Genomic DNA, 27,337 nt, shown 5'->3' on the forward strand with positions numbered 1-27,337 from the left:
GATAGCAACGAAACAAAGGAAGAGATCATTGTTGATTTCGAGATAAGATTTGCCATCCTTTTGAAGCTCATCATTGCATCTTTATGCATCCACCCAAAAGGGCTTTGGTTTAACCCAAGAGGACACCCCAACAGTTCAGCACTCAGTACTGTACTGGAAGATGTCAGTACTGTACTGGAAGATGTCAGCCCTGCCTGTGTTTTCAAGGCATATTCTTCCTCAGATCAGATCAAACTAATAGAAACAAGTGCTTCCTGTAAGCAAGGACACATACAAACCTTTCGAATCAAAGCATTGAGAGAGCCAGTGCTTCCCAAAAACCACATCCATCCTCTCTCCATGCCGGCAAATGTACAGATCCCGTTTCTGTGGACTGGACCGAGAGTTCTTATACAGCATCTGTGACAAGATGAAGTAAATGAACACTTACGAAGCACAATGAAAGGCAAATAATGGGGAAAGTATCTCAAACAGCATGAACAAAATCGGCATTTTCCATCTGGGACCTCATTCAAAACCGACTTTTCAAAATGTTTGCTTGTTGATTGACCAGTTAAGATGTTCAACTGAAATTGGAGAGTGTCCAGAGGAGGGTCAAGAGAATGATTCTGGGAATAAAAGAGTTAATGTACAAGGAGCATTGGATGGCTTTGGACCTGTACTTGCTGGAGTTCAGAAGAATGAGAGGAGATCTCATTGAAACTTATTGAATATTGAAACGCTTAGACAGAGTAAAATGTAGAAGGCGTTTCCAACAGTGGGGGAGTCTAGGACCAGAGGGCACAGATCAAAAATATGAGGGCATCCTCTTAGAATAGTGATGAGGAGGAATTTTTTGAGCTGTAAGGTGGTGAATCTGTGGAATTCATTGCAATTTAAAGTGGAGGTTGTTAGGTCAGTATGTAGAGGTGAACTCAGACTTGCTTACTCCACATACTGCAGTGACTCATAGAACTTAACTGGATGTCAATTACCCACTTCATGCATTGTCAGCTGCTGGAGAGCTAGAGAATTAATGTCTGCAAATAGTTTGTGACCTCCTTCAGGGGAATTCCACTGCTCGCCCAGCCCTGACCCACCCGTAAAACACTTGCGCAGCATTTTTCACATTTCTGATTGCCCATGCATTTAGAGTTTGGTGAAGGAATGAGTGTTCAAACCAGCTTACAAAATCTGTAATCCTTTTGCATTTCTTGTTAATTTGCCTGTTACTTTGGGAGATACAATACTTTAAGATATAAATGTGACAGTATTTTTAAACATAACAAAAATACCACCATATATTTTTATTAGCAGGAATCCATACCCCAGTCTCTTCTGGGAAATTTTGGAAATTAAGATTTTGGCCGTCATGTTGCTTGGTTTTATCCAGCAGGTGGCACACTTTGCACATTTGGTGTCAAGGAACACCAGTCTCCGGCGACAGAAATCCCACCCTCAGCTGATGTCAACCAGTTTCCATCGCTCTCCTACCATGCTCATGGTGAGTACGAGTTTGGTTTAGCATCACACCCTAGGAAGGATGCTAAGTAGAACAAGTTTATTAGAGAGGTGCTGCAAACGTTGGCTTTACCGCCCTTTTAAAAGGAATATTAAGATTTAGTAGATCTATTAAGAGAGTTCAATGGATATATAATAAAATAACTTCACCTAGAAGATAAAGTCAATTAGCAATGGAGTCTGAGTGAGATTCAGAGAACTATGGGGTGGAACATATTGTACAAACGAGGAAACATTCATTCCAAAGGCAATAGAACAAAAGCTTAGGAGATTCATTGCAGAGGCATGAGAAAATATCAGTGAGTGCGTCCAAGAGTTGGTACAGGTCGTACCATCTGACCCCCAGCTTCTGCAAGCCACTTATATAAAAACAGGACTATCCGCTTCCCTTCAACACTAATTGGTTAGTTCCAGTGGAAATGTAACTTACCGACATTGGGTGGCAGATGACATTAGAAGGCAGTGACAGAGCCTCGCCAGGCCCCTGCTCTTCCTGGTTCCTCCTCCGAAGAGCTCCGTCACATAAACCGGCACCAGCAGGAGCAGCCGCAGTCAGAAATGAGTTCGATCTGAGTAAACACCCAGGAGACAAAGTCTTTGTATCAATAAATTAGATGAGAAACAGACCTACATCTCTATAGCACACATCAGTCATACACCCAAGTAGTACAGCTGCTGGTGGGATGGAGGAAGTCTGACCACCAATTCCACCAAATAGCAATGTGATGATGACCTGTTCTTAGTAATGGCGATGGTGGCAGCTGCCCTAACTTGTGGTGCAAGTATTTGCAAATGTCTGCTCCCCACCCCAGACTTAACCATGACCATGTCAAACATACAATTGATGTGCTTGAGGTCAGAGATGGAGAACCCATTCAGTAAAAGTAAGCAAATCATCCTGACCTGGACTACCAGTGGAACTGTAGATAGTGAAGGAGGTTGTTAAAAGATACAAATGGAAACAGATCAGCTGGAAAGCTGGGTGGAGCACTGGCAGATGGAATTTAATCCAGACACAAGAGGTAATGCACAGCAGGAGATCATGTGCTGAAGGATATATACAGTAAATGGCAGGGAACGTGGTAATGTTGATATCAGGAGACCTTGGAGTACAAGTACAGAGTTCCCTGAAGATAGTGACACAGATATTGAAGGCAACATTCAGCATACATACTTTTGTAGGTTGAAGCACTGAGTCTAAGAAGTGGGATGACAAGTGGCAGCTGTACAAAATTTTGGTTAGGCTGCATTTGGAATACACCTACAGCTCCTGTTATTGCACCATAGCAAGGATGCAGTGTCAGTAGATAGAATGCAGAAGAAATTCACCAGGATACTACCGGGAATGGAGGGCTTTACATAAAGAATGAATAGCCTGGGATTATTCTCACTGAACGTAGCAGGCTGAGGGATGTCCTTATTGACCTGATAAGGTCAGTACCCCATTGGACTGTCGATTATTCTGCATTCAGGTCTCTCAAGGAGCACTTGATGTTGCACCCTATTAATTCAGAGGCAAGACTACTATATACTGAACCACCCCCAAGGTCATTGTCCCAGTGGCCAACATTTATCATGCAATCAATAATGCAGTGAGAGTTTCTGCTTGCTACGACATCACTGCTTGAGAACTCTTCTGACACCCTTGAGTATAGACACGTCAGTCATGATGCCCATATGCAAACACTGATAAATTACTGCTGAAATGGACCCATTAAGCAATTGGAATAGACTAATCTATTGGGAATGTTCCACTCAGTCATTGACTGAAATACCAAACAGTGAAGATATGCTTTTGCAAAGTGCCTTTCAAGATCCCAAGATAACTCAAATTGTTTCATAGCAATGAAATATTTATGCTGTGGTCCTGTTATTGGAAATCCAACAGTGCATCTCTGTGCACTACTGAAAAGCGTCACAGACAGATTTAATGAACAGCAGTGCTCCAAGAACTGGATATTTTTTTCTTGCAAGGTTCATTGAGCATTCTTGCAAGAAACTGATATTGAATGTTCAATATCAGTCAACACCCAGGGAAAACAGACTAGTGAGGCATATCAAAGTAACACACAAAATGCTGGAGTAGCCGAGTCAGGCAGCATCTTTGGAGGGAATTGGGCAGCCAGTCAGCATTTTGAGTTAAGACCCTTCATCTGGACTCAGTCCAATTGACAGGTCTCAACGTGAAACATCAGCTGTCTATTTCTCTTCGTAGATGCTGCCTGTCCCATTGACATCCTCCAGGTTCCAGCATCTGCACTCATGTGTTACGTCAAACTAAAGCAAAGAAATACCTCAAGTTTAAGCAGATGTTTAAATGGGGGAGCACTTTCCTATCCTGTGACTTCATTCCATAGTATGCAATCACTTACCTCAAGTTATCTGATAAACTCATTTACTTTTATGAAAATAAATGATATTCAATTTTTTTTGCATTTCAGTCATTATTAGTAATTGATTTTTTTTTGCAAAAGGATCAACCCTAAACTTCAAGGTTATTTTGTGCCACATCACCATTTTACAGTTCTCTCAATTTTATGGCCTACCAACATCATTGAAGGTAAAGCTAGACAGGACCACAAATGTGTCTCCCATGACTAGCGGGAGTTGATCAAACATATGCTTTTGAACTCTCTTTCGAGTATTGTTTTTCTTTAACCTTACCTTTGGGCCTCTCTCTGAATCCTCCATCAATTGTAGAAGGCTAATTTGGTTACGCTTCTTGTTGCCGTAACAAGGGAGGTACAACAAGAGTACACATACACTACCTACCCATGAAAGACCCACGTATCGCATTCGTCTGCCTTGGCAATGTAGTTTTCTGGAAGCAGGCCAGAGCAGCCTGTTGCGAGTGAGGTGCCAAAGATCCAGCCCTCACTGGTGCTGCTTTGCTCAAGTGGCGACATGAATATAAAGTCTCCTTGCACCAGTTCCAGCTCATCATCGTTCTGAGGCGTATATGGGTACATTACTCGCAGAGTCTGGGGAAAAAAAAGAGCAGCAAGGACCTTAAGGCACTATAGTTACACCTTCAAACCAATCACAGAAAGTCAAAAATAATTTAAAATGGTTCTTAACATTTATCCAGACTATCGTTCGTTATTTGCTGCGTCATTTGAGCAAGGAGATCGTGGTCTTTCCACGACCATGATTGTCCTTGGCAAATTTTTCTACAGAAGTGGTTTACCATTGCCTTCTTCTGGGCAGTGCCTTTACAAGATGGGTGACTCCAGACATCATCAACACTCTTCTGACTGCCTGCCTGGTCTCAGTGGTCACATAACCAGGATGTGATATGCTCAGACGACCATCCACCACCTGCTCCCATGGCTTCCCGTGACCCTGATCAGGGGTGCTGCACCTCACCCAAGGGTGACCTGCAGGCTAGTGGACCTGGCTAGGAGTATCAGCCTATAGCCAATTCTAATCAGCATCTTCCCTCCACTGAAGATGGTATACCCAGGGCTGCATACGGTATCAGATCCAATCCATTTTGGCTGGCAGTTCACAAGAGAATTGACATCCATACCCACCTTGAGGATTCACAACTTCTATCCCCATATGTTGCATTGTGGATACAACAGCAGCACATGCAGCCTCCCTCACAGTCTCAGATTCACCAATGGGTATTATTGAATTGCCCTCAGTTTCGGAGCTGAACACACTTCAAATGAAGACTGGCGTGAAACTGAGGGGCTTGATGTGAACAGGGCCACCAATTTGTATGAAGGTACAATACATGAGGCTTTTGACATTTTTCTTCATGTTAGACTTTTTAAAAATATTCACGTTCTAAGCTTATTTATATTTAAATAATTTTTAAACCTTTTTTAAAACCTGTATTCAGTGTCAGCTGGGAATTGGTGAGTCAGAGACAAAAGAGGATTTTAATAAATATGAACCAAGTAGAATTCATATCAAAACTGCAACAAAGCAGGTATATCTCACCAGAAAGTATGTAGTGAGTAGAGGAGCAGTACATTCACGCAAATGACATCCAAAAAGTCAACTAGTTACTTAACAATCACATGGCCCTGACATACAATTGACAAGAATATGTTCTATCATTCTGTTGGGATGCAAACTGTCACAAACAACGAGGGCTCAAGGTTACTGGGAATCCCGCAAGTACAAAAATCATGTGCAGAATGTGGGGGGCAGAGCGGGTTGGTTCACAGGCATTTGTATTTCATGAATAAATGAGCCAAATGAGCTAGATTCGTGCAAATCTCCTCCACCCCTTGTATTCCTTCTGTGAAACCTGATTTGCTGCTATTTTGGTATGAATTTTGTCACTGTAATTCACAAATCCCATTTTGTTTCCAACTCAATCTCAGTGCCAACTCACTGGCTGACAAAATTATGTTTGAGATTTGCAACTGATTATATTTTAGAACCTTTACAGAAATCCCTTTCAAAGAGTAGTCAAGTCCAAGCAAATACAACGCTTTGAGCAAACTGGTGTCATGAACAGAAGTGTAAGGGGTATACTGGCAACTGTGTCCCCAGTAGCTGCCCCGGGTTCCTAAAATAAACATGTATGAATAGTAAATCATCCAATTGCCTTTTAAGCAGAATTCGTGGGCTGGAACATACCAACAGACGGCAGTTATTAGAACCGTGGTCTTTGAACCACCTTTCAACCAGACCATTACCGACTTGCACCTTAACTCCATCTCCTCACCATTGTTCCACAATGATTAAATTCAATCTCACTTTTAGAATTTTCAATTCAATAGAGGAACGAGTTCCAGCTTTCCACTGCCCATTGCATGAGGAAGTGCTCCCTCATCCACTCCTGTTTGGCTGACCTCCAATAGTTATGACCCTGTTTTTCCATGACGACTGTGGAGTCAAGCTATAGAAAAACAGATCTAACTGAAAGACAGACAAGCTAAGTTGATTGACGGACACTATCTAAGTTTAAGGTGCAAATATTTCTCTCAATGGATTTGTTAAGCAGTAACACTGTCTTTTAATCCTCTATAGTCAAAGCGTTTGTCCACATTTGGACGAACCACAAAGCCTCCCATTCCCACTTTGGGCAAAATTATTTACCTCATGATTGGCAAATCGGATATCTCGGGAATAAACAGCAGCAACCCAGTCACAGCCCAGCTTCAGGTCCAAGCCACGAGCTAATTTTTCCAATGCAGTCAGGTGATTGGGCTGGAAATGATATGCAAGCGTGACATGGAGCTGTTTCTTGTGGGGTTCCACTCGGACATCTACAAGAGTCAACAAAGTAGTTAGAGAAAGCTGGAGGAAAGACACCTTGATTAACAAGCGAGTTGAAGAAGATGATTCAGATAGGAATGAAGGAATAGGAGGAACAAATGATAGACTCATAAAATATTCATTTCTTGCAAAGCAGACCATGTCAAAAGGTAGACTTTCAATCGCATATCAAGTCAGTTCATTGTTCCAGTGTTGAGGTGAGAGGGGCCATAATTTTTCACTGCACAAGGTCCAATATCAGTTTACAACCAGACCCATTCCAGGATACAGAATGGCTCACTGTAAGCACCAACCCAAGGGGAAGAGGCCCAATAATCAAGCACTGTAGCATAGTGGTTGGAGTAGCATTACTACAGCACCATTGACCTGGGTTAAATCCCAGCGTTGTTTGGAAGGAGTTTGTTTGTTCTCCCTGTGACCGAATGGGTTTCTTCCAGGTGCTTCAGTTTCTTCCCACACTCCAAAGATGTATGGGTTTATAGGTTAATTGGTCATATTTTCCTAATTGGGTAGCAGCAGCTCATTGGGCTGTTACTGTGTCTCTAACTGTCTCTCTGCCGTCTCAATCCCAAGGCTCAGTTGGCAGTTTTCCATTACGTTTCGTGTGGAATGTTGAACTCTGCACACATGTCTGCAGACCACTCAGCCCCTCAGGCCAGTTCTACATTCAATGAGCTCCCGCTGCTCAGTCTCCCAGTTCCACTTGGTTAGGACCACTGGCGAGCAAAATGCTCCTCTTTTAATACAGTGTATATAAATAAGTGCAGAAGCCAGAAGTTAAAAGGGAGAAGAAATAAAGCTTCACAGTTTCAAACCATTGCAAAATAATTTGCAGTCAATATACCTTGTAAAAATGCAATTGCTATTGTAATATAGTAAGGAATTTCCCTAGTCTAAATGTTTGTTGTTTTTTTTTGGAAAATAGAGAATTAACACAAGTAAAGGGAAAGATTTGGGAAAAGGATTAAAAAAAAAAGAAAAAATTAAGTAAATAAGTACATAGGGATTGGATAATTATGTCTGCGGGCAGGAACAAGCACGAACAAATTGGGATATAAACACCTACAATGGTTGGTATATAGGCTTGTATGCAACATTTTGGACCAGTGGAAATGGTCCAGAAGGGTTGTATGGAAACTATTATTACCATTTTTCTTAACAACTAATTTCATTACTTAGCCTAATAGGTTAGATTTACCACAGTACATAATTATCTATTTAAATGTTTATTTTGCTTTTATATCATCTCAATGTGTACTTAAGAATGTATAAATAATTGTAGTTTTATACATATAAAAAAATGGAAAAGGTTATATGTGTGAAAAAGTACATGATAATTGTGAACTCCTTATCCAAATAAAAATAAAATTTAAAAAAAAATATAGTAAGGAATTTATACAGAGCAAGCTCCCACAAATGGAAGTGGTGTTGAAGGGCTGGATGGATAAGAGGTAAATACTGGCCAAATTCACCAGACAATAAACTCACCCTACATTCTAAAACAGCGGTCCTCAACCACTGGGCCATGGACCGGTACCAGGCTGCAAAGCATGTGCTACCGGGCAGTGAGGAAACGATATGAGTCAGCTGCACCTTTCCTCATTCCCTGTCACGCACTGTTGAACTTGAACATAGGGTCGCCAACTGTCCCGTATTTGCCGGGACATCCTGTATATTGGGCTAAATTGGTTTGTCCCATAGGGGACCGCCCTTGTCCCGTATTTCCCCCACGAAGGTAGAGCGTTTCTAAGAAACCTTTCGTGCGGAAATGGCGTAAAGCGAAGAAGCAATTACCATTAATTTATATGGGAAAAATTTTTGAGCGTTCCTAGACCCAAAAAATAACCTACCAAATCATACCAAATAACATATAAAACCTAAAATAACACTAATATATAGTAAAAGCAGGAATGATATGATAAATACACAGCCTATATAAAGTAGAAATAATGTATGTACAGCATAGTCGGGAAGATGAAGCCAAAAGCGATTTGTGGGAAAACAAAAATCGGCACATACGCACATGCGCACGTCACACATGCGCACACAGGTGCCCATGCAAGGCTTCATGGTCATGGTAGTCTTTCTCGGAGTAAACACAAGTGTCCCGTCAACACACACAAAAAATGCTGGTGAACGCAGCAGGCCAGGCAGCATCTATAGGAAGAGGTACAGTCAACATTTCGGGCCGGGACCCTTCGTCAGGATTTGACTGCTACTTTTTCAGAGTGAGAAAGTTGGCAACCCTAACTGTAAAAGACATGTTGAGGTGAGTTTAACCCTACTTGAACACTGCCCCCCGCCCCCACCAGTCAGCCAGTCTGCAAGAATATTGTCAATATTAAACCGGTCCGCGGTGCAAAAAAGGTTGGGGACTCCTGTTGTAAAACATTGCCTTGACCTTGAGATCTTTCATTCCCCCATAAGGGAGATTGGGTCTGGTTAATGTCACACTCGTGTGATTGGTTCTGTGGAGTGATACTTAAGACTTCAATCTCCTCAGAGTAGTGAGGGAGTACAACCCACCACCCACAGCACAGATAATTCTGTTTACTAGTATTCCCCATATCACCTCCCAAATCAGATTTTGGCTGAAATCTTAACATTTATTACAATTCCTAAGGTTACATTTAACATGACTACCTGCTGTGATTACCCACCTGCTTTACTTGTCGCCTCCGATGCAAAATCTGCAGCAAATTTCTTGATGATTTCTGCACTCTCCTCCTCCACAAAAAGACCAATGAAGTTTGACGAAGTGTAGAGCTCCAGGGGAAGGGGAAGCGGGAAGGTCTCTTTCCATCGGGTCACCGTATTCTGCAAGGCTTCACAGAGACCTTCCACTTTGCTGTCCTCACACTGAAACAGGAATAATCCCAGTACAGTCAATCACATCGAGATTGGGCACCCAGCGTCGGGAAAATGAGATGGGATCCAACACATCAAGACCAATGCCTCAGAGTGGCACAGTAGCAAAGCCATTATGGCGTTAGTGACCTGGGTTCAAATCCACCACTGCCTGGAAGGATTTTGTATATTCTCCCTCCAGCTGCTCCAGTTTCCCCCACATTTCAAAGGAGTTTAATTGGTCACGTGGGTGTAATTGAGTAGAACAGACTCATTGAGCACACAATGCTTTGGTTAAGGAGTTCCTGGATTTAGAACAAGTGCGAATGAAGGACAGGCAATACATTTCCCAAGACAGAGTACAAATTGGGATGGGAGCATGCAGCGCCTTGAGTTTGGTGGTAGATGCAGTATGCAAGACAAGCTTTTCACTGTATCATGGTACGCGACAATAATAGACTAACAATAATAGATGTTGCAATTCAGGAGGTGCTCTTAGGACTGCCAAGGTAAGGAACTGCAACACATTTATACTTTATTGTCGCCAAACAATTGATACTAGAACATACAATCATCATAGCGATATTTGATTCTACACTTCTCACTCCCTGGATTACAAATTGATAGTAAATATTAAAAATTTAAATTGTGAGTCATAAATAGAAAATAGAAAAATGGAAAGTAAGGTAGTGCAAAAAACCGAGAGGCAGGTCCGGATATTTGGAGGGTACGGCCCAGATCCAGGTCAGGATCCGTTCAGCAGTCTTATCACAGTTGGAAAGAAGCTGTTCCCAAATCTTGCCGTACAAGTCTTCAAGCTCCTGAGCCTTCTCCCGGAGGGAAGAGGGATGAAAAGTGTGTTGGCTGGGTGGGTCGTGTCCTTGACTATCCTGGCAGCACTGCTCCGACAGTGTGCGGTGTAAAGTGAGTCCAAGGACGGAAGATTGGTTTGTGTGATGTGCTGGGCTGTGTTCACGATCTTCTGCAGCTTCTTCCAGTCTTGGACAGGACAACTTCCGTACCAGGTTGTGATGCACCCTAGAAGAATGCTTTCTATGGTGCATCTATAAAAATCAGTGAGGGTTTTAGGGGACAGGCCAAATTTCTTTAGTTTTCTCAGGAAGTAAAGGCGCTGGTGGGCCTTCTTGGCAGTGGACTCTGCTTGGTTGGACCAAGTCAGGTCAGTTGTGATATTGACCCCGAGGAACTTAAAGCTTTTGACCTGTTCCACTTGCGCACCACCTATGTAAATTGGGTCGTGCGGTCTGCTACTCCTTCTGAAGTCAACAACCTTCAGGATCAAATGTCGGATCGACACTTGGTCAATGATACACATTGTAGCTACAGTGATCCAGTGATGGAAGAATGAATGTTTATTATGGTAAATGGTCAAACATTTGGCTGTTTAGTAATGGATGGTGTTGAGCTTCCTGTATCATTGGAGCTGCATCCCTCCAGGTAAATGGAGAGTGTTCCATCAAATCACTGATTTGTTCCTTGCAGGAGGTGGATTAGCTCTGGGATATCAAGAGATGAGTCAGTCACAGGAGGCTACCCAGCTTCTCCTTCAGCTCCTCCCACTTTCTCCAGACTCGAGGGGTAGCTATGGGCACCCACATGGGCCCCAGATATGCCTGTCTTTTCGTTGGCCACATAGAACAGGCCATGTTCCAAACCTTCCCCGGTAATGCTCCCTAACTCTTCTTCCCCTACACTGATGACTGACTGGTGCTGCTTCATACACCCATGTCAAGCTCATCAATTTTAATCAACTTTGCCTCCAACTTCCACCCTGCCCTTAAAATCACATGGTACATTTCTGACACCTCTCTCCCCTTTCTCAATGTCTTTGTCTCCATCTCCGGAGGCAAACTGTTTACGGACATCTTTTATAAACCTACCAATTCCTATGGCTATATCTCTTCCCATCCTGTCTCCTTTAAAAGTGCTATTCCCTTTTCTCAGTTCCTTCATCTCCGTCACATCTGTTCCCAGGATGAGGCTTTCCTTTCCAGGAGATCAGAGATGTCCTCCTCCTTCAAAGAATGTGGCTTTCCTTCCTCCACCATTGATGCCGCCCTCACCCACATTTCCCCCATTTCCCTAACATCCACGCTCACCCCACGTTCCTGCTGCATTAACAGGGATAGAGTTCCTCTTGTCCTTACCTACCACCCCATCAGTCTTCACATCCAACACATCATCCTTTGCAACTTCTGCCATCTCCAAAGGGATCTTTCCATAAAACATATCTCTACCTCCCCCTACTCTCTACTTTCCACAGACATTGCTTCTTCCATGATTCCCTTATCCATTCTTCCCTCCTGGCACTTATCCCTGCAAGCAACAGAAATGCTATACTTACCCATTCACCTCCTTCCTCACCTCCATTCAGGGTCAAAACAGTTTTTCCAGGTGAGGCAGCACTTCACCTGCAAATCCGCTGGGGTTGTCTATTGTGTTCGATGCTCCTGATGTGGCCTCCTCTACACTGGTGAGACCCGGTGTAAACGGGGGACCACTTTGTTGAGCATCTCTGCTCCATTCGCCAAAAGCATAATTTCCCGGAGGCCAAACACTTTAATTCCAATTCTCATTCCAACATGAGGGAGCAACACTTCACATTCCCTCTGAGTAGCCTCCAACCTGATGGCATGAACATTGATTCCTCCTTCCATTAAAATTTTCTCCTGTCCCCCTTCTTCTTTTAATCCCCACTCTAGCCTTTTACCTCTTCTCATCTGCCCATCACGTCCCCTGGGTCCCCTCCTCTTTCCCTTTTTCCTATGGTTCACTCTCCTCTCCTTCCAGATTCCTTCCTCTCCAGCCCTTTACCTTTCCCACCCACCTGGCTTCATCTATCACCTTCCAGCTAGCCTCCTTCCCCTCCCTCCACCTTTTTATTCTGGTGTGTTCCCCCTTCTTTCTCAGTCCTGAAGAAGGGTCTCGGCCCAAAACATTGACCGTTTGTTTATGTCTATAGATGTTGCCTGACTTGCTGAGTTTCTCCAGCATTTTGTGTATGTTACCCAGATTCTGCTGCTCTTGTAGACACTATTTGACTGACTGTTCCAATTGATTTTCTGGTCAATATTGACCCCAGGACATTGATGGAGTGGGATCTGCAAATGGTAATGCCAAGAAATAATAAAGGTAATTGCCAAGATTCATGTTATTGCAAGTGGTCACTGCATAGTACACTTGTGGTATAAATGTTTACCTGTCACTTATCAATCCATGTCCAGATGCTGTCTAGGTCTGACTGCATACAAAAAGGACTGTTTCTTTTGCTGAAGAGTCATTAATGGACTTGAATATTAGGCACTCAATGAAGATAGCACTTCTGATGGAAAGATAGGCATTCACAAATAGCCTTGATATTTCACAATCAGAATCAGGTTTAATATTGCTGCCATACAGAACTGTGCACATATATCTATAGCTAGGGTGACTAAGACTTTTGCACAGTACTGTAATTTTATGTATTGCACTGCACTGCTGCCACAAAAAACTTTCATGACACATGAGTGATGATAAACCTGATTCTGATATGGGTCTCTTTTGTCGACTGCGAGTGGGAAGGGGGCAGGGAGAGGAGAATCATGGCTGGGAAAGGGGGAAGTGAGAAGGGAGGGAGCAGGAAGCGCCAGAGAGACATTCTGTAATGATGAATAAGCCAATTGTTTGGGATCGAATGGCCTTGCCTGGTGTCTCAGGGCTGGGTGTGTCTGCACCATGACACACCCCCACCTGCCCCACACCCCTCACATGCTGCTATATCCTCACCATTCCCAACATCTTTTGCTCCCGCCAGATTGAGAAACTCGCTCTCCGCTCGACTTTGACAAGTAAAAGACTCGGGTGCCACAGCTATGTATATGTACCCAAGACTTTTGCACAGTACTGTATGACAATTTGTTGTTTTGTAGCAGCAGTACATTGCAATACACAATAATAAAAATATAAATTAAAATAATAAATACATAAACATTTAATTAAATAAGTAGTGCAAAAAAGAAACAAAAGAAAGCAAAAGAGTGAGGTGGTGTACATGAGTTCATTGTCCAATCAGATATCTGATGGAGGGGAAGAAGCTGGTCCTGGAAAGTTGTGTGTGTCTCCAAGCTCCTGTACCTTCTTCCTGATGGCAGCAATGAGAAGAGGACATGTCCTGGGTGAACAGGGTCCTCAATGACAAATGCTACCGTTTTGAGGCATCACCTTTTGAAGGTGTCTTCGATGTTGGGATGCTTGATGCATCTGGAGATACTTGTGAGAGTCTGGTGACATACCAAGTCTCCTGAAACTCCAAATGAAATACAGCCGCTGTCGTGCCTTCTTTGTAATTGCATCGATATGTTGGACCCAGGATAGACCTTCAGAGATGTTGACAACCAGAAACTTGAAACTGCTCACCCTTTCCACAGCCGATCCCTCAATGAGGACAGGTACATGTTCCTTCAACATCCCCTTCCTGAAGGCCACAGTCAATTCCTTACTTTCACTGGCGTTGAGTGCACGGTTGTTGCTGCGACTCCACTCAGCCAGCTGATCTAGCTCGCTCCTGTACGCCTTTGGTCACCATCTGAAATTCTGCCAACAATTGTTGCGTTATCGGCAGATTTATAGATGGTGTTTGAGCTATGCCTAGCCACACAGTCATGTGTGTAGAGCAGTGGGCTAAGCACACATCCTTGAGGAGCACTGATGTTGATTGGCGATGAGGAGGAGATGCTATTTCTGATCTGCACTGACTGTGGTCTCCCGATGACTCTGCCCTGAGAAACGCCTATAGTGATGCATGGCTGAGGTGATTGTCCTTCAACAGCGACAACCATATTCCTTTGTGCAAGGTACAATTCCAACCACTGGAGTATTTTCCACACACAACCTTCCATTTTACCTGGACACTTGATGCCAAATTCAGTCAAATGTAGCCCTGTGGTCAAGAACAGCTATTCTCACCTCACCTCTGATCCACATTGTGACCAAGGCAATAATCTGGAGTGAGGTCACCATCTGGGACATATCCTCTACACGTTCCTACCATCAGGGAGGTGGTACAAGAGCCTGAACACTCAACATTTTAACAACAGCTTCTTCCTCTCTGCCATCAGATTTCTGAATGGTTTATGAATATTACCTCAGTATTCATCTTTTGCACCATTTTTGTAACTTGTGGTAATTTTTTTTATGTGTTGCACTGTACTGCTGCCATGAAACAACACATTTCACAACATATGTCAGTGATAATAAACTGGATTCAAAACACAAACTGGGCATTGCTGAGCAGGTCTTTTATGAGAAAATGCTACATAATAGCACTATTGATGATGTCTCCCCATCACTTTGCTTATGATTGGGAGCACACTGATTAAGCAGCAATGAGCCATTTGGCATTTGCCTTTCTCTTTGGTAAACAGGATATACCTGGGCAATTTTCAATACTGTGAGCAGATGCCAGTGTTGTGACTGCTTGGGAACATTCTGGTTGGAGACACAAGAATCAGGAATGCAAACAAGAGAAAATCTGCAGATGCTGGAAATCCAAGCAACACACACAGAATGCTGGAGGAACTCGGCAGGCCAGGCAACATCTATGGAAAAAGAGTACATTTGAAATTTCGAGCTGAGATCCTTCATCAGGACTGAAGAACAAAAAGATGAGGAGTCAGAGTTAGAAGGTGGGGAGAGGGGAGGATGAAGCACAAGGTGATAAGTGAAACCAGGAGTGGGAAGGGGGAATGTAAAGCAGCGGTCCCCAACCACTGGGCCGCGGACCGGTACTGGGCCGCAAAGCATGTGCTACCGGGCCGCGAGGAAACGATATGAGTCTGCTGCACCTTTCCTCATTCCCTGTCACGCACTGTTGAACTTGAACACAGGGTTGCCAACTGTCCCGTATTTGCCTGGACATCCCGTATATTGGGCTAAATTGGTTTGTCCCATAGGGGACCACCCTTTTCCCGTATTTCCCCCACTAAGGTAGAGCGTTCCTAAGAAACCTTTCGTGCCGAAATGGCGTAAAGCGAAGAAGCAATTACAATTTATATGGGGAAAACTTTTGAGCATTCCCAGACCCAAAATATAACCTACCAAATCCTTCCAAATAACACATAAAACCTAAAATAACACTAAACATATAGTAAAAGCAGGAATGATATGATATACAAAGCCTATATAAAGTAGAAATAATGTATGTACAGTGTGGGGGGGGGGAAATCGGCACGTACGCGCATGCGCACACAGGTGCCCGCGCAAGGCTTCATGGTCATCGTAGTCTTTCCTGGGGTAAAGTGTCCCGGGATTGGACTGCTACTTTTGTCCCTTATTTGGGAGTGAGAAAGTTGGCGACCTTAACCATAAAAGACATGTTGAGGTGAGTTTAACCCTACTTGAACACTGCCCCCCCCCCCCGGTCCACAAGAATATTGTCAATATTAAACCGGTCCATGATGCAAAAAAGGTTGGGGACCCCTGAGGTAAAGAACTGGGAAGTTAATTGGTGAAAGAGATACCTGGCTGGAGAATGAGAAATCTGGTAGAAGAGGACAGAAGACCATGGAAGAAAGAAAAAGGGGAGGAGCACCAGAGGGAGGCGATGGGCAGGTAAGGAGATAAAGAAGAGAGAAGGAAAAGGTGATGGGGAATAGTTGGGGTGGGGGGGGTGCAGCATCACCTGAAGTTCGAGAAATCGATGTTCATGCCATTAGGTTGGAGGCTGCCCAGACGGAATACAAGGTAATGCTCCTCCAACCTAAGTGTGGCCTCATCACGAAAGTACAGGAGGCCACGGACTGACATGTCATAATGGGAATGGGAAGTGGAATCAAAATGGGTGGCTACTGGGAGATCCCACTTTTTCTGGCAGATGGAGCATAGGTGCTCAGTGAAGCAGTTTTCCAATCCACATCGGGTCTCACTGATATACAGGAGGCCACACCGGAGCACCGGATACAGTAGATGACCCGAACAGACTCATAGGTGAAGTGTCGCCTCACCTGGAAGGACTGTTTGGGGCCCTGAATGGTAGTGAGGGAGGTGGTGTAGGGGTAGGTATAGCACTTGTTCCGCGCACCCTCAATGGGATCCCACCACTAAGCACATCTTTCCCTCCCCACCACATCCTGCTTTCCACAGGGATCGCTCCCTACGCAACTCCCTTGTCCATTCATCCCTCCCCACTGATCTCCCTCCTGGTACTTATCTTTTCAAGCAGAGCAAGTGCTGCACCTTCCCCCCTCACTACCATTCAGTCCTTCTAGGCGAGATGACACTTCACCCGCGGGTGGTGCTCCTGGTGGGGCCTCCTGTATGTTGGGAGACCATTTCACCGAGCACCTATGCTCCACCCACCAGAAAAAGCAGGTCATCCCAGTGGCCACCCATATTAATTCCACTTCCCATTCCGACATGTCACTCCATGGCCTCCTCTTCTGTCGCAATGAGGCCACACTCAGGTTGGAGGAGCAACATCTTATATTCTGCCTGGGTAGCCTCTAATCTGATGGTATGAACATCGATTTCTTGAACTTCTGGTAATGCCTGCCCTCCCCTCCTTCACCATTCCCCATCCCCTGTTCCCTCTCTCATCTTATCTCCTTGCCTGCCCATTGCCTCCCTCTGGTGCTCCTCCCCATTTTCTTTTTTCCATGGTCTTCTGCCTCTCCTATTAGATTCCCCCTTCTCCAGCCAGGTATCTCTTTCACCAATCAACTTCCCAGCTCTTTACTTCACCCATCCCAGTTTCACCTGTCACCTTGTGTTTCCCCTCCCCCCACCTTCTTACTCTGGTTTCTCATCTTTTTTCTTCAGTCCTGATGAAGGGTCTCAGCCCGAAACATTGCTGTACAATCCAATAGTCAAGCCAACAGTGCTTAAAAAAAATACTATTGACCACCAAACAACAGTATCACCCCATCCTGCAGGACCCAGCATCAAACCACTCCTCACTACGTGCAGGACCCAGTATCGGATTAAATCTCCACAAAGATCCCAGGTACTCACCATGAAGAACTGGCAGAGGGTAATGTGAGGGAAGATGTTGTGAGCCTTGTTTTTGCCGCACAGCTGTCGTGACTGATGCCAGTACTCAAGCAGCTTGTTCGCCAAAGGCCCAGTTGGTCGCAGGTAGAGGACATATTCTCGAGGAAGCGGGTCGTCCAGGAAGGGATCATCCACGTGTGAAAACAGCCTAGCACAGCAGAAAGGCAAGATGGAGGTGAATTCCCTGACACAAGAAATGGCATAAAGTGATCGCCACACTTACCTCCAACAGCACAAGATTTAATAAATTCTCAACACCTTTGTGCCAGATGCTCAGAAGAAACAAAAGCCGTGTCTTTCCTTCTCACGCAATACCCCACCCCTGCCTCATCCCACTCCAGTACGACCAACTGTTATTTGCTGAAAAAAAATTGATAGCAACAGCTGTTTGGGTACAGTGATCCAGGTATCTCACTCAAAACTCACCCAGCAGCAACAAATGTTAAGGAGTAACGCATACAAAATGCTGGAGGAATGTTTCATCTGAAACTCACTGACCGTGCGTTCTCATTGAAGTTATTAATATACATGCCAAACAACAGATCTCTGCCCAGCCCACCACTGAGCACAGTGAAAAACAACCCCCTGTCTCCTTCCACCAAGACAACTTTGTATCTCTATGGCTCCTTCATACCAGATCCCATATGTTCTAACCTTACCGTCCAGCCTTCCATAAGGACCTTGTCAAAGGCTCCACTAAAGTCCACACAAACAATGCCTACCACGCTGCACTAGCCAATCCTCTTGGTCACCTCTTTAAATAAAAAACAAATTTGTCAAACTTGATTTTCCATGTTGAATATCCCTAATAAGTTCTTCCCTTACCCAACGCAAATAAATCCCTTCTCACAGAATCCCTTCAAATAACTTTCCCACCAAGGATGTGAGATTCACTGTCCTGTAGTTCCCTGGCTTAGCCCTGCTGCCTTTCTTAAATAAAGGCACAGCATGAACTATCCTCTAGTTTTCTATACCCAACCTGTAGCTAACAAAGATACAAAAAAACTCAGCTGTCTTCCTTACTTCCCATAACATCCAAGGATAGTTTATCAGGCTCCAGGGATTTATTAATCTCTATGCATTCAAAGACCTCCAACAACTCCTCCTCCCTCATAATGTTGACATACTCCAGGTTATCACTGTTCCCTCCCTCCAACTCACCAGCTTCCACATCCATCACCACACCAAACAGAATTTCCCATGGCTTCACACATATACTACCACACTGATACTTAAGGAGAACCTGCTCTCTCCATAGCTATCTTTTCACTCTGAAAATTCATAGAACATTGCAAGATTCTCCATTTTTCACCTGCCAGATACATCTTAAGGCTCCTTTTTGTCCTCCTAATCTCCTTCTTAGTGTATACCTCTGTCCCTTATGCTGCTCTGTAAGGGATATAGGAGTACACTCAAGGACACTCATAGGAGTACACTGACTTGAGCCCAACTGTATCTCTGAATATGGCTACTTGGATTTATAGTGCCTTGGCCATACAATGGAACATTGTTAGGATAGGTGACCAAAAGTGAAGTATCCTTGAGCATCCTTGATTCCTTCCATTTCATCAGTGGTGGCCACTTGTCCAAATACCACAGTCCTGCTTTATCTCTTTCAAATGTCCATAATTTTCCATGCACTCATCCAATCACATCTCTGGTTATCCATCTTAGACTCTTGTCTCCAACTGCCAAGGCACATTTTGTAATATTTCATCCTGTAGTAGCTTTTCCCAATTCCATGGCTTTCCCTTTAAGAACCACAAAGTTGGTGGATAAAAACCATAGATCAATCAAACTGTGTACTCAAGCATTGGGAAGAGAACTTTGGGGGGGGGGGGAAGAATCTCTCTATTACCACATGGTTCCCACTTCCCATAAAAGTCAGTCTTGTTCCCTGATTAATGCTGACAAACTGGGCTGGTTTTGGCCCCCAGTGGGAGAGAAAACTGGAAGGTTCCTAAACCCACCTCCAATTCCATCTGGAAAGTGCGCATATAGACACCAGCCAAGATGGAAAATTGGACTGTAGCTTGCCCAATCCAGATCAAAAACGCCCATTGATCCTTTGGTATCATCTGTGATGAATATTAAGATACCAACTGACATTTGGCTCATATACCTATGGAACAATTGTCATCTTTGGTGGAAATTGTTACTCTAAACCAGGGTTCCCAACTTTTCTTAATGCCAAGGACCATTCAGCAAGGGATCCATGGACCCCGGGTACATTGGGAACCTGTGTTCTAAACAAACCAGTAAATACAATAATCCACAACGCTTGAGAGACCACTTCCCATGTCCTAATCCAAAATCCACTCTTTGCAAAATGAACACAGCAGTGGAAGGCAATATTGAAACTCAAATCCTGAAACAGAGTCAACTTCAAATCATTAAACAGGTTATCATCCAAGACCTGCAATCAATCCATTTGCCAGAAAACTTCATCCACACAGGTCAAGGTCAGTGCTGGTTTTAACTTTAAGAATTCAAAGATGGTATTAATGTAATAAACACCTTCAAAAAGCGCATACTTAAGAAAATTGCAAGAACAAGGCAAAACCAGAAATTCAGTACACCAAAAATATCAACCGCACAATCTCATTCTATCTAAATGACAGCTGCCTCCTTAGAGGGAAAGGCAGAGAGAGGGAGAGGCACACTCACGTTGGCTAACCATACTGGCCACATCCTGCAAGCAGAGATACGGCAATCAGAAAGCGCTAAGGAACCCCCCCCCCCTCCCCTCCCCACCTCCCATCTCCTCACCCCAGAGTATTACACCAAAGTTAGCAGAACTGGAAACACTCCAAGTAGCTATGGCTAGTGTTGCTCATGTCTCTGCACAGCCCCAATCAATAGTGTCAGCAGGGGTCAGACCTGAAACTGCTTACCAGCAATTAAGCAATGCCATCAATTAGTTTCTCCTCTCTTTCCTTCTCTCTGTCACTCTTTGATGTTTCCTTTTCAGATACCTGCTCACTCCGAGTTACTGTTGGAAACAAATTGCTTGCCAAAGAGCAAGCTGCTGTTGTGAACCTGTAGTCGTCAATCCCCCACTAGATTTTAACCCAGCATTGAGAGGTGCACATGGCTGAAATCACCATGGGCACGGGCTGCCTTGCGATAAGTAAGCTCACTAAGGATATGTGCTATTCAACTAAGAATCTCAAACAGGTAGAATGCATAACAGTACAGCACCCTACAGGCCTTTCGGCTCATAATGTGCAACACTATAACCTACACAAAGGTCAATCTAACCCTTCCCTCCTGCATAGCCCTCCATTTTTCTATTATCCATGTGCCTACCTCGGGGTTTCTTAGATGTCTCTAATGTATCTCTGCCCCTACCACCATCCCTGGCAGGGTGCTCCCACCACGCTCTGTGTAAAATACATCCTCCTTGTACATCCCTCCAATCATCTTAAATTATACTCCCTTGTATTAACCATTTCCAGCCTGGGAAAAAGTCTCTGGCTATCCACTTGATCTATGCCTCTTCTTCACAATTGTTGTGCCTGGGTATTTTGGAGTTGATGCCTTTATTTCCCACCAATATCCACAGCCTTCACTGCGGAGGGGATTCCAGATTTCCACCATAACCCACTTTTCGGAACAGAAGCTTCTCGATCTCCCTTGAATTATTTGGCTCCGAGACTAACAAATTTCACAACACACAGTTTCCCCATCTAACCTGCCCCCTCTCACCCCAGACTGGATTGTTCCTCAAACATTCTACACTTAGGGGAAAATTACTCCTGAGGCTACACGTTCTGAGGTGATAAATAAACGCACAGTGACATCTTTTCCTCATGTGACAAACACCGTTGGAATTTATGGGGTTCTTAGGTAGGAAAGCAAATGAATTGCATGGATATTCATGGCAATGCATTCAATACACATAACTTAATGGAAATAGAGATTCAGTAGCAATAATCCCCTTGATTAATTAGTAATTTACAAAAGGTGATGAGCGCTACGTAAATTTTTACTGCAAGAGAAAATAGTTAAGTGCATTTGTAGGTATTAATCTGATACCAACCAATCACACGCTGCCTGGACACTCTTCCCGCCTGTAGATGCTAACGCCTTTAGTCTGGAAGAAAAAGATGAAAGAATCATTAACTCATTAGATTTTAGTTACTGGCACTTTGCAGTCCTTGTGAGTTCCACCTAGGAAGGCGCAAATCTCTAACAATAGGCTCCAAAGCTCTGATTATAGTACCGAGCTAAATAGCAGTACAACCTGTAGAAAACAGAATGGACAGACGTACACACATACACATACACCCACAGGCAAAAGTGGGTGCAAGGATAATCTGTCCCCTTCAGTGGAGAAGGACCATAGTTTAGGGATCTTCTCCTACTGGTCAGGCTGGGGGTGGGGAAGGGGGAAGGGGGGAGAAAATCCCCTGGTTATAGTGGTAGCAGAATACCATCCCAGAGTGCCACACAAGTGGCAGCACTGCTATTGATGTGCATTAATGTATGGAAAGCAATGACGATGAATGTAAAGAGTGAAATGGCATTGAACAGTTTATTCTTGTAAATATTTTATTTTGGACAAAGTTTATAATGTTTAAATCTGTCCTGTTATCCATACAACGAATCTTGAAGTAGCAATGCCTCAAAAGAAAAAGGCAGCATCCGTCATTAAGGACCCCCCAGCACCCAGGCCATGCCTTGTTCTCATTGCTCCCATCAGGGAGGAGGTACAGGAGCCTGAAGACACACACTTGATGATTCAGGAACAGCTTCTTCCCCTCTGCCATCCGATTTCTGAATGGACAGTGAGCCCATGAACACTACCTCACTACTTGCTTATTTCTGTTTTTGCACTACTTATTTAACCATTTAATATCATATACATTTTATTCACATTTTTTTCTATTATGTATTGCATTGTACTGCTGCCACAAAGACAGCAAATTTCATTACATATGCCGGTGATGTTAAACCTAATTCTGATTATTGGCACATTCATGATAACTGAATCGAAAAAAAAAATCACTTCAATCTATTTCGTCCCACTCCAACTATGGCTGAGCAACATTCCTGTAGCCCCACAAGGTTTGACTGTTTAAAATCAACAGCACCACGACTTTAGTATTGATAGAATGCAAGACCGAAACGCAGCTGGTGTATCACTGGTCAGCTCCCTGCAGAAGGAGCAGGCCAGTGACCTCCGTGAATTACAACCCGCAGGTCGTTAATTAGAGCGTATGCAACACCTTGCACAGTGCAGGAACAGCAAAGGCTCAGGAGGGAACACACGAAACATCCCAGCACTTTCCCTCCTGATTATCCTGTATTCTACCAACACTACGCACTACAATAATCTGTTAAACGTGTCTGCCCCTCCTGGGCAGGTGAGAAGGGGTGAAAGGATAACCAGAATGGGGAATGTAAAGGGGGGGGGGAGGAGGAGAAATTACCAGAAGTTAGAGAAATTAATATTCATGCCATCATGTTGGAGGTTACATAGATGGAATACGAGATGCTGCTCCTCCACCCTGAGTTTGGCCTCATCATGTCTGTCCATGACCTTCTCTGCTGCCACCTGAAATGTCAACTGTTCATTCTCCTTCACAGACACTGCCCAATTTCCTGATGGAATGGTGGAGCAGACTTAATGGGCCAAACAGCCTACATCTATTCCTATGCCTTTTGCTCTTACGGGTATCTATCAGAACAGTGTTTTTATCTTTGCTTCGAAAGGTGGCCTTGGGAACAGCGTCGTGCTCCCTCAGTCTGGGTGTTCTGCTCAAGGAGTATGGTTTGGAGGCAGAATCCTCAGAGCCAGTGGCAAAAGCGCTAACGTACTGTAGCATCTGAGAGTTGGGGTTACCTAGGCTCCAGGGTGTTCAAGGTGCAGTGCACCTCCTGGATCGTCCGTTTATGTCACTGGACCCTGCAGAGCTAATGTTAATAGAAGCATTAAGCTCAGAAACATTAGCATCAATCATTCAAGACATGACCCATCAGAGGAATCAGGGCAGGCAGTTCAGTCAGCCTATTTTGCAGGAAGCATAAAAACTCAGAGGAGTATGGCCCAATCCCATTATGGATTCATTACATTTAGGAGTACTAACTTACTAATTCTGCCCATATACTAACTTGCAGCAGGCTCCTTTCACCCATCAGATATGATCTTCACTAGTGTTTAGTTCAACCCTACTTTAAATGTCTCATTCCCATCTCCAATTCCCTTGTTGCCTTGCCCCTTCCCCCACCCTGACATCCTCCAGACTCACTTCAATCCTTCAACCCTAACCTCTGAGGAACCACTGATGTAAGTGTTTCATTCAGTTCAGATCGCCCTGCTATATGAAGGAAGTTGACGCGCTGGAGAGGCTGCAGAAGTTCACCAGAGTGCTGTTTGGATTAGAGGATATGTGCTACAAGGAGAGTCTAGACAAACTTGGATTGGTTTCTCTGGTGTGAGGGAGAGGGGAGGGAGTGGGAAGCACCAGAGAGACATTCCGTAATAAATAAACCAACTGTTTGGAATCAAATGACCTTGCCTGGTGTCTCCAGGCTGGGTGTGTCCACATCTGCGTACTGTGTCCAGTTCTGGTCGCCTCACTATAGAAAGGATGTGGAAGTATTGGAAAGGGTACAGAGGAGATTTACCAGGATGCTGCCTGGTTTAGAGAGTATGCATTATGATCAGAGATTAAGGGTGCTAGGGCTTTACTCTTTGGAGAGGAGGAGGATGAGAGGAGACATGATAGAGGTGTACAAGATAATAAGAGGAATAGATAGATTGGATAGCCAGCGCTTCTTCCCCAGGGCACCACTGCTCAATACAAGAGGACATGGCTTTAAGGTAAGGGGTGGGAAGTTCAAGGGGGATATTAGAGGAAGGTTTTTTACTCAGAGAGTGGTTGGTGCATGGAATGCACTGCCTGAGTCAGTGGTGGAGGCAGATACACTAGTGAAGTTTAAGAGACTACTAGACAGGTATATGGAGGAATTTAAGGTGGGGGGTTACATGGGAGGCAGGGTTTGAGGGTCGGCACAACATTGTGGGCCGAAGGGCCTGTAATGTGCTGTACTATTCTATGTTCTATGTATTCCCAACATCCTTTGCTCTCGCCAGATTTACAAATTCACTCTCCACTCCAAGTCGACAAAGCAGTACTGTGCAAAAGACTTCAGGCACACAAGCTACAGTATATATATGCGCCTAAGATTTTTTCCAGAGGACTGTAGGTGGAATAGATAATCAGCCCCCCACCACCACAGTTAAAATGACTAATATCAAGGGACATACATTTAAGGTGAGGGGGTAAATTCAAAGGAAGCAAGTGGGGCGAGTTTATTTTTCTCTTACACAGAGTAGCAGGTGCCTGGAATATGCTGCATGGTATGGTGTGAAGTCAGATATAATAGTGGCATTCAAAAGGTTCTTTGATAGGCAAATAAATGTGCAGGAAATGGAAGGACAAGGATATTTTGTCAGCAGAAGGGAATTATTTCGTTGGGCATTTGATTACTGATGCAGCACAACAACGTGGGCTGAAAGGCCTTTTCCTGTGCTGTTCATGACTTCACACCTTAACAACCATGACTTCAGCTGCCACAGAGCAGGAATTCCCCAAGAAAACCTCTTGGCTTTTCCAATCTTCCTTTCCTCCTTGGAATCAGACTCAGGTTTGTTATCACCGACATACTGTATGTTGTGAATACACACAAAGAGAGCAAAAAGAAGTGAGTACAGTTCATACAGTCATTGGCCACTCAGAAATCCGATGGTGGAGGGGAAGAAGCTGTTCCTAAAACTTTTGAGTGTGTGGTTTTGCTCTCCTGTATCACCCCCCTGATGGTAGCAATGAGAACAGGGCACTTAGGAGGTGAGGGCTCTTAATGACCAGATATTTGAGACATTGCCGTTTGAAGATGTTCTCAATTCTGAGGAGGCTACTGCCCGTGATGGAGCTGGCTGAGTTTACAACCCTTTGCAGTTTTTTCCAATTCTGATCCATGCCTGAATGTACTCTTGACATGATTCTTAAAACTGGCCTCAGTCAACTACCTTCTCACAGACAAGCTATTGATAAGATAGTTGACTGAGACTCATTTTAACTAGAGTCCACATTCCTAAATCACAAAGTGCTGACATCACATAGTTGGTAACTAGATAGGTTTAACTGAATGTTGGCCTTTATTACAAAGGATATGGAGTGCAACTTTATGATACAACTTTATAGCATGCTAGTGAGACAGCACCTGGAGGATTACTTGCAGTTCTGGACAACATCTTATGAAATTATACTATATTGGAGGCAGGGCAGAATACTAAGGTGAATGATTAACACAAGGAGGTTAAGCAGTTTAAGCTTACACTCTTTCGAATACAGAAGAATAAGAGGTGATCTTACTGAAACAGACAAGGTGGTTTTCAAGGTGGACACCAAGAGGATGTAACTCCTGGTGGCAGAACTTTTTTTTTACAACTAGGAATCCTGGTTTCAGAGTAAGGCACTGCCTATTTAAAGATCAAGATGAGGAACAACTTCTTTCAGAAAGTCATGATTCTTTACAGTTCCCTACCCCAGATTACCATGGAAATTGAGTCCAAGGCAGAGGGCAACAGATATTTGAACTACAAGTGGGTCAACAGAAATGAGGAGAGAGTGGGGAAAATGGAACTAAGACCAAAACTGTATCAGCGATCATTTCATTTGATGGTGGAGCGCATGTAAGAGGCTGAATGAACTATTACTACACAAAGATATTCTTTATGTGGCTGGTTAATTGGTCCTTTTCTACAAAATAATTACACTTCAGAGAATAGGGTGCAATTGGTTCTTTGCCTGTTATCCAATTCTTCCACACTTCTCCCGCCCCCACCAAAAAAAATTCAGATTTTATGGCTGTGCCTAAAGGTTAATGTTTAAGTTTCTCAGCTTCATCGGTATAGTCTCAGCCTTACTTGGGGTCTGCGGGCAAATTCCGAATGGCATCTGGAATTTTTGCAATACATTTCCGGATTTAAAGAAATCCTCTCAACTTAAACAGAAAATAAAGTGGGTTTTAAGGCAGGAAATTGGGGAGTTACTAAGAGGTGTTTGCAAAAGGGCTCAACTGGGATGTATTTATAAAAATCTAATGCAAAGTTAATGTGTCATCATAATGCAAAATGTAAATTAGCCAATTATAACCATCTATAATTGGTCCAGATGGCATTTTTGAACAACAGTTCTCAGACATTACTCTGTAGTTTTTCCGTTGGGGATTAATTCCTGCTTGTATGGGCTTACCAGTTCTATAGCTTGTGTATGAAGTAAATAATGTGGTGATTAGGTGGTGGGTTGGTGCAAGGGTGGAAATATATAACCCACAAATCCTGTATTTTGTGTTAGCTTCATGGCACCAATTAATGCACACTGGGGAAAGGAGGAGTTACCTCAGCAAATCACGTTCAAATAGCAAGGGTCAAACATGCCAGCAAAACCACCAGCTTGGTTTGAAGTGTAAAAATTAAGGTAAGCACCAAGAGCGAGACACGGAGCGAATTGGAGGGAGGAGATGAACTCACACACACAGGAAAAGCAAAGGAACACATGGACACACACAAGCGGAAGATAAAAAACAGAATAAACAAACAGAAATGGAAGAATAGAGGTGTTAGCTACTGGGTGGGTAAAAGATGGCCAATCAGATATACTTGACAACTTCTCAAAGCATTGATTGCAAATGG

At 43.8% G+C, this 27,337-nt stretch overlaps 1 protein-coding gene across 3 annotated transcripts in view; it reads right to left on the reverse strand.

Moving 5' to 3' along the window:
• Window positions 1-27,337, reverse strand: part of LOC134340993 (ubiquitin-associated and SH3 domain-containing protein B-like) — a 162,072-nt gene that overhangs the window by 27,113 nt on the left and 107,622 nt on the right. For all 3 annotated transcript variants that reach the window (XR_010016694.1, XM_063038662.1, XM_063038663.1), the window contains exons 2-8: window positions 21,674-21,727; window positions 17,593-17,779; window positions 9,399-9,597; window positions 6,559-6,728; window positions 4,273-4,481; window positions 1,931-2,069; window positions 279-399 (exon numbers count right to left, since the gene is read on the reverse strand). Coding sequence is in view for 2 of the 3 variants with exons in the window: in XM_063038662.1 (XP_062894732.1) it covers window positions 279-399; window positions 1,931-2,069; window positions 4,273-4,481; window positions 6,559-6,728; window positions 9,399-9,597; window positions 17,593-17,779; window positions 21,674-21,727 (1,079 nt within the window). In the remaining variant the exon portion in view is untranslated. The remainder of the gene's footprint in view (window positions 1-278; window positions 400-1,930; window positions 2,070-4,272; window positions 4,482-6,558; window positions 6,729-9,398; window positions 9,598-17,592; window positions 17,780-21,673; window positions 21,728-27,337) is intronic.

The sequence above is a fragment of the Mobula hypostoma genome, chromosome X2 (genome assembly GCF_963921235.1).
Source record: "Mobula hypostoma chromosome X2, sMobHyp1.1, whole genome shotgun sequence".
Taxonomy (NCBI): Eukaryota; Metazoa; Chordata; class Chondrichthyes; order Myliobatiformes; family Myliobatidae; genus Mobula; species Mobula hypostoma.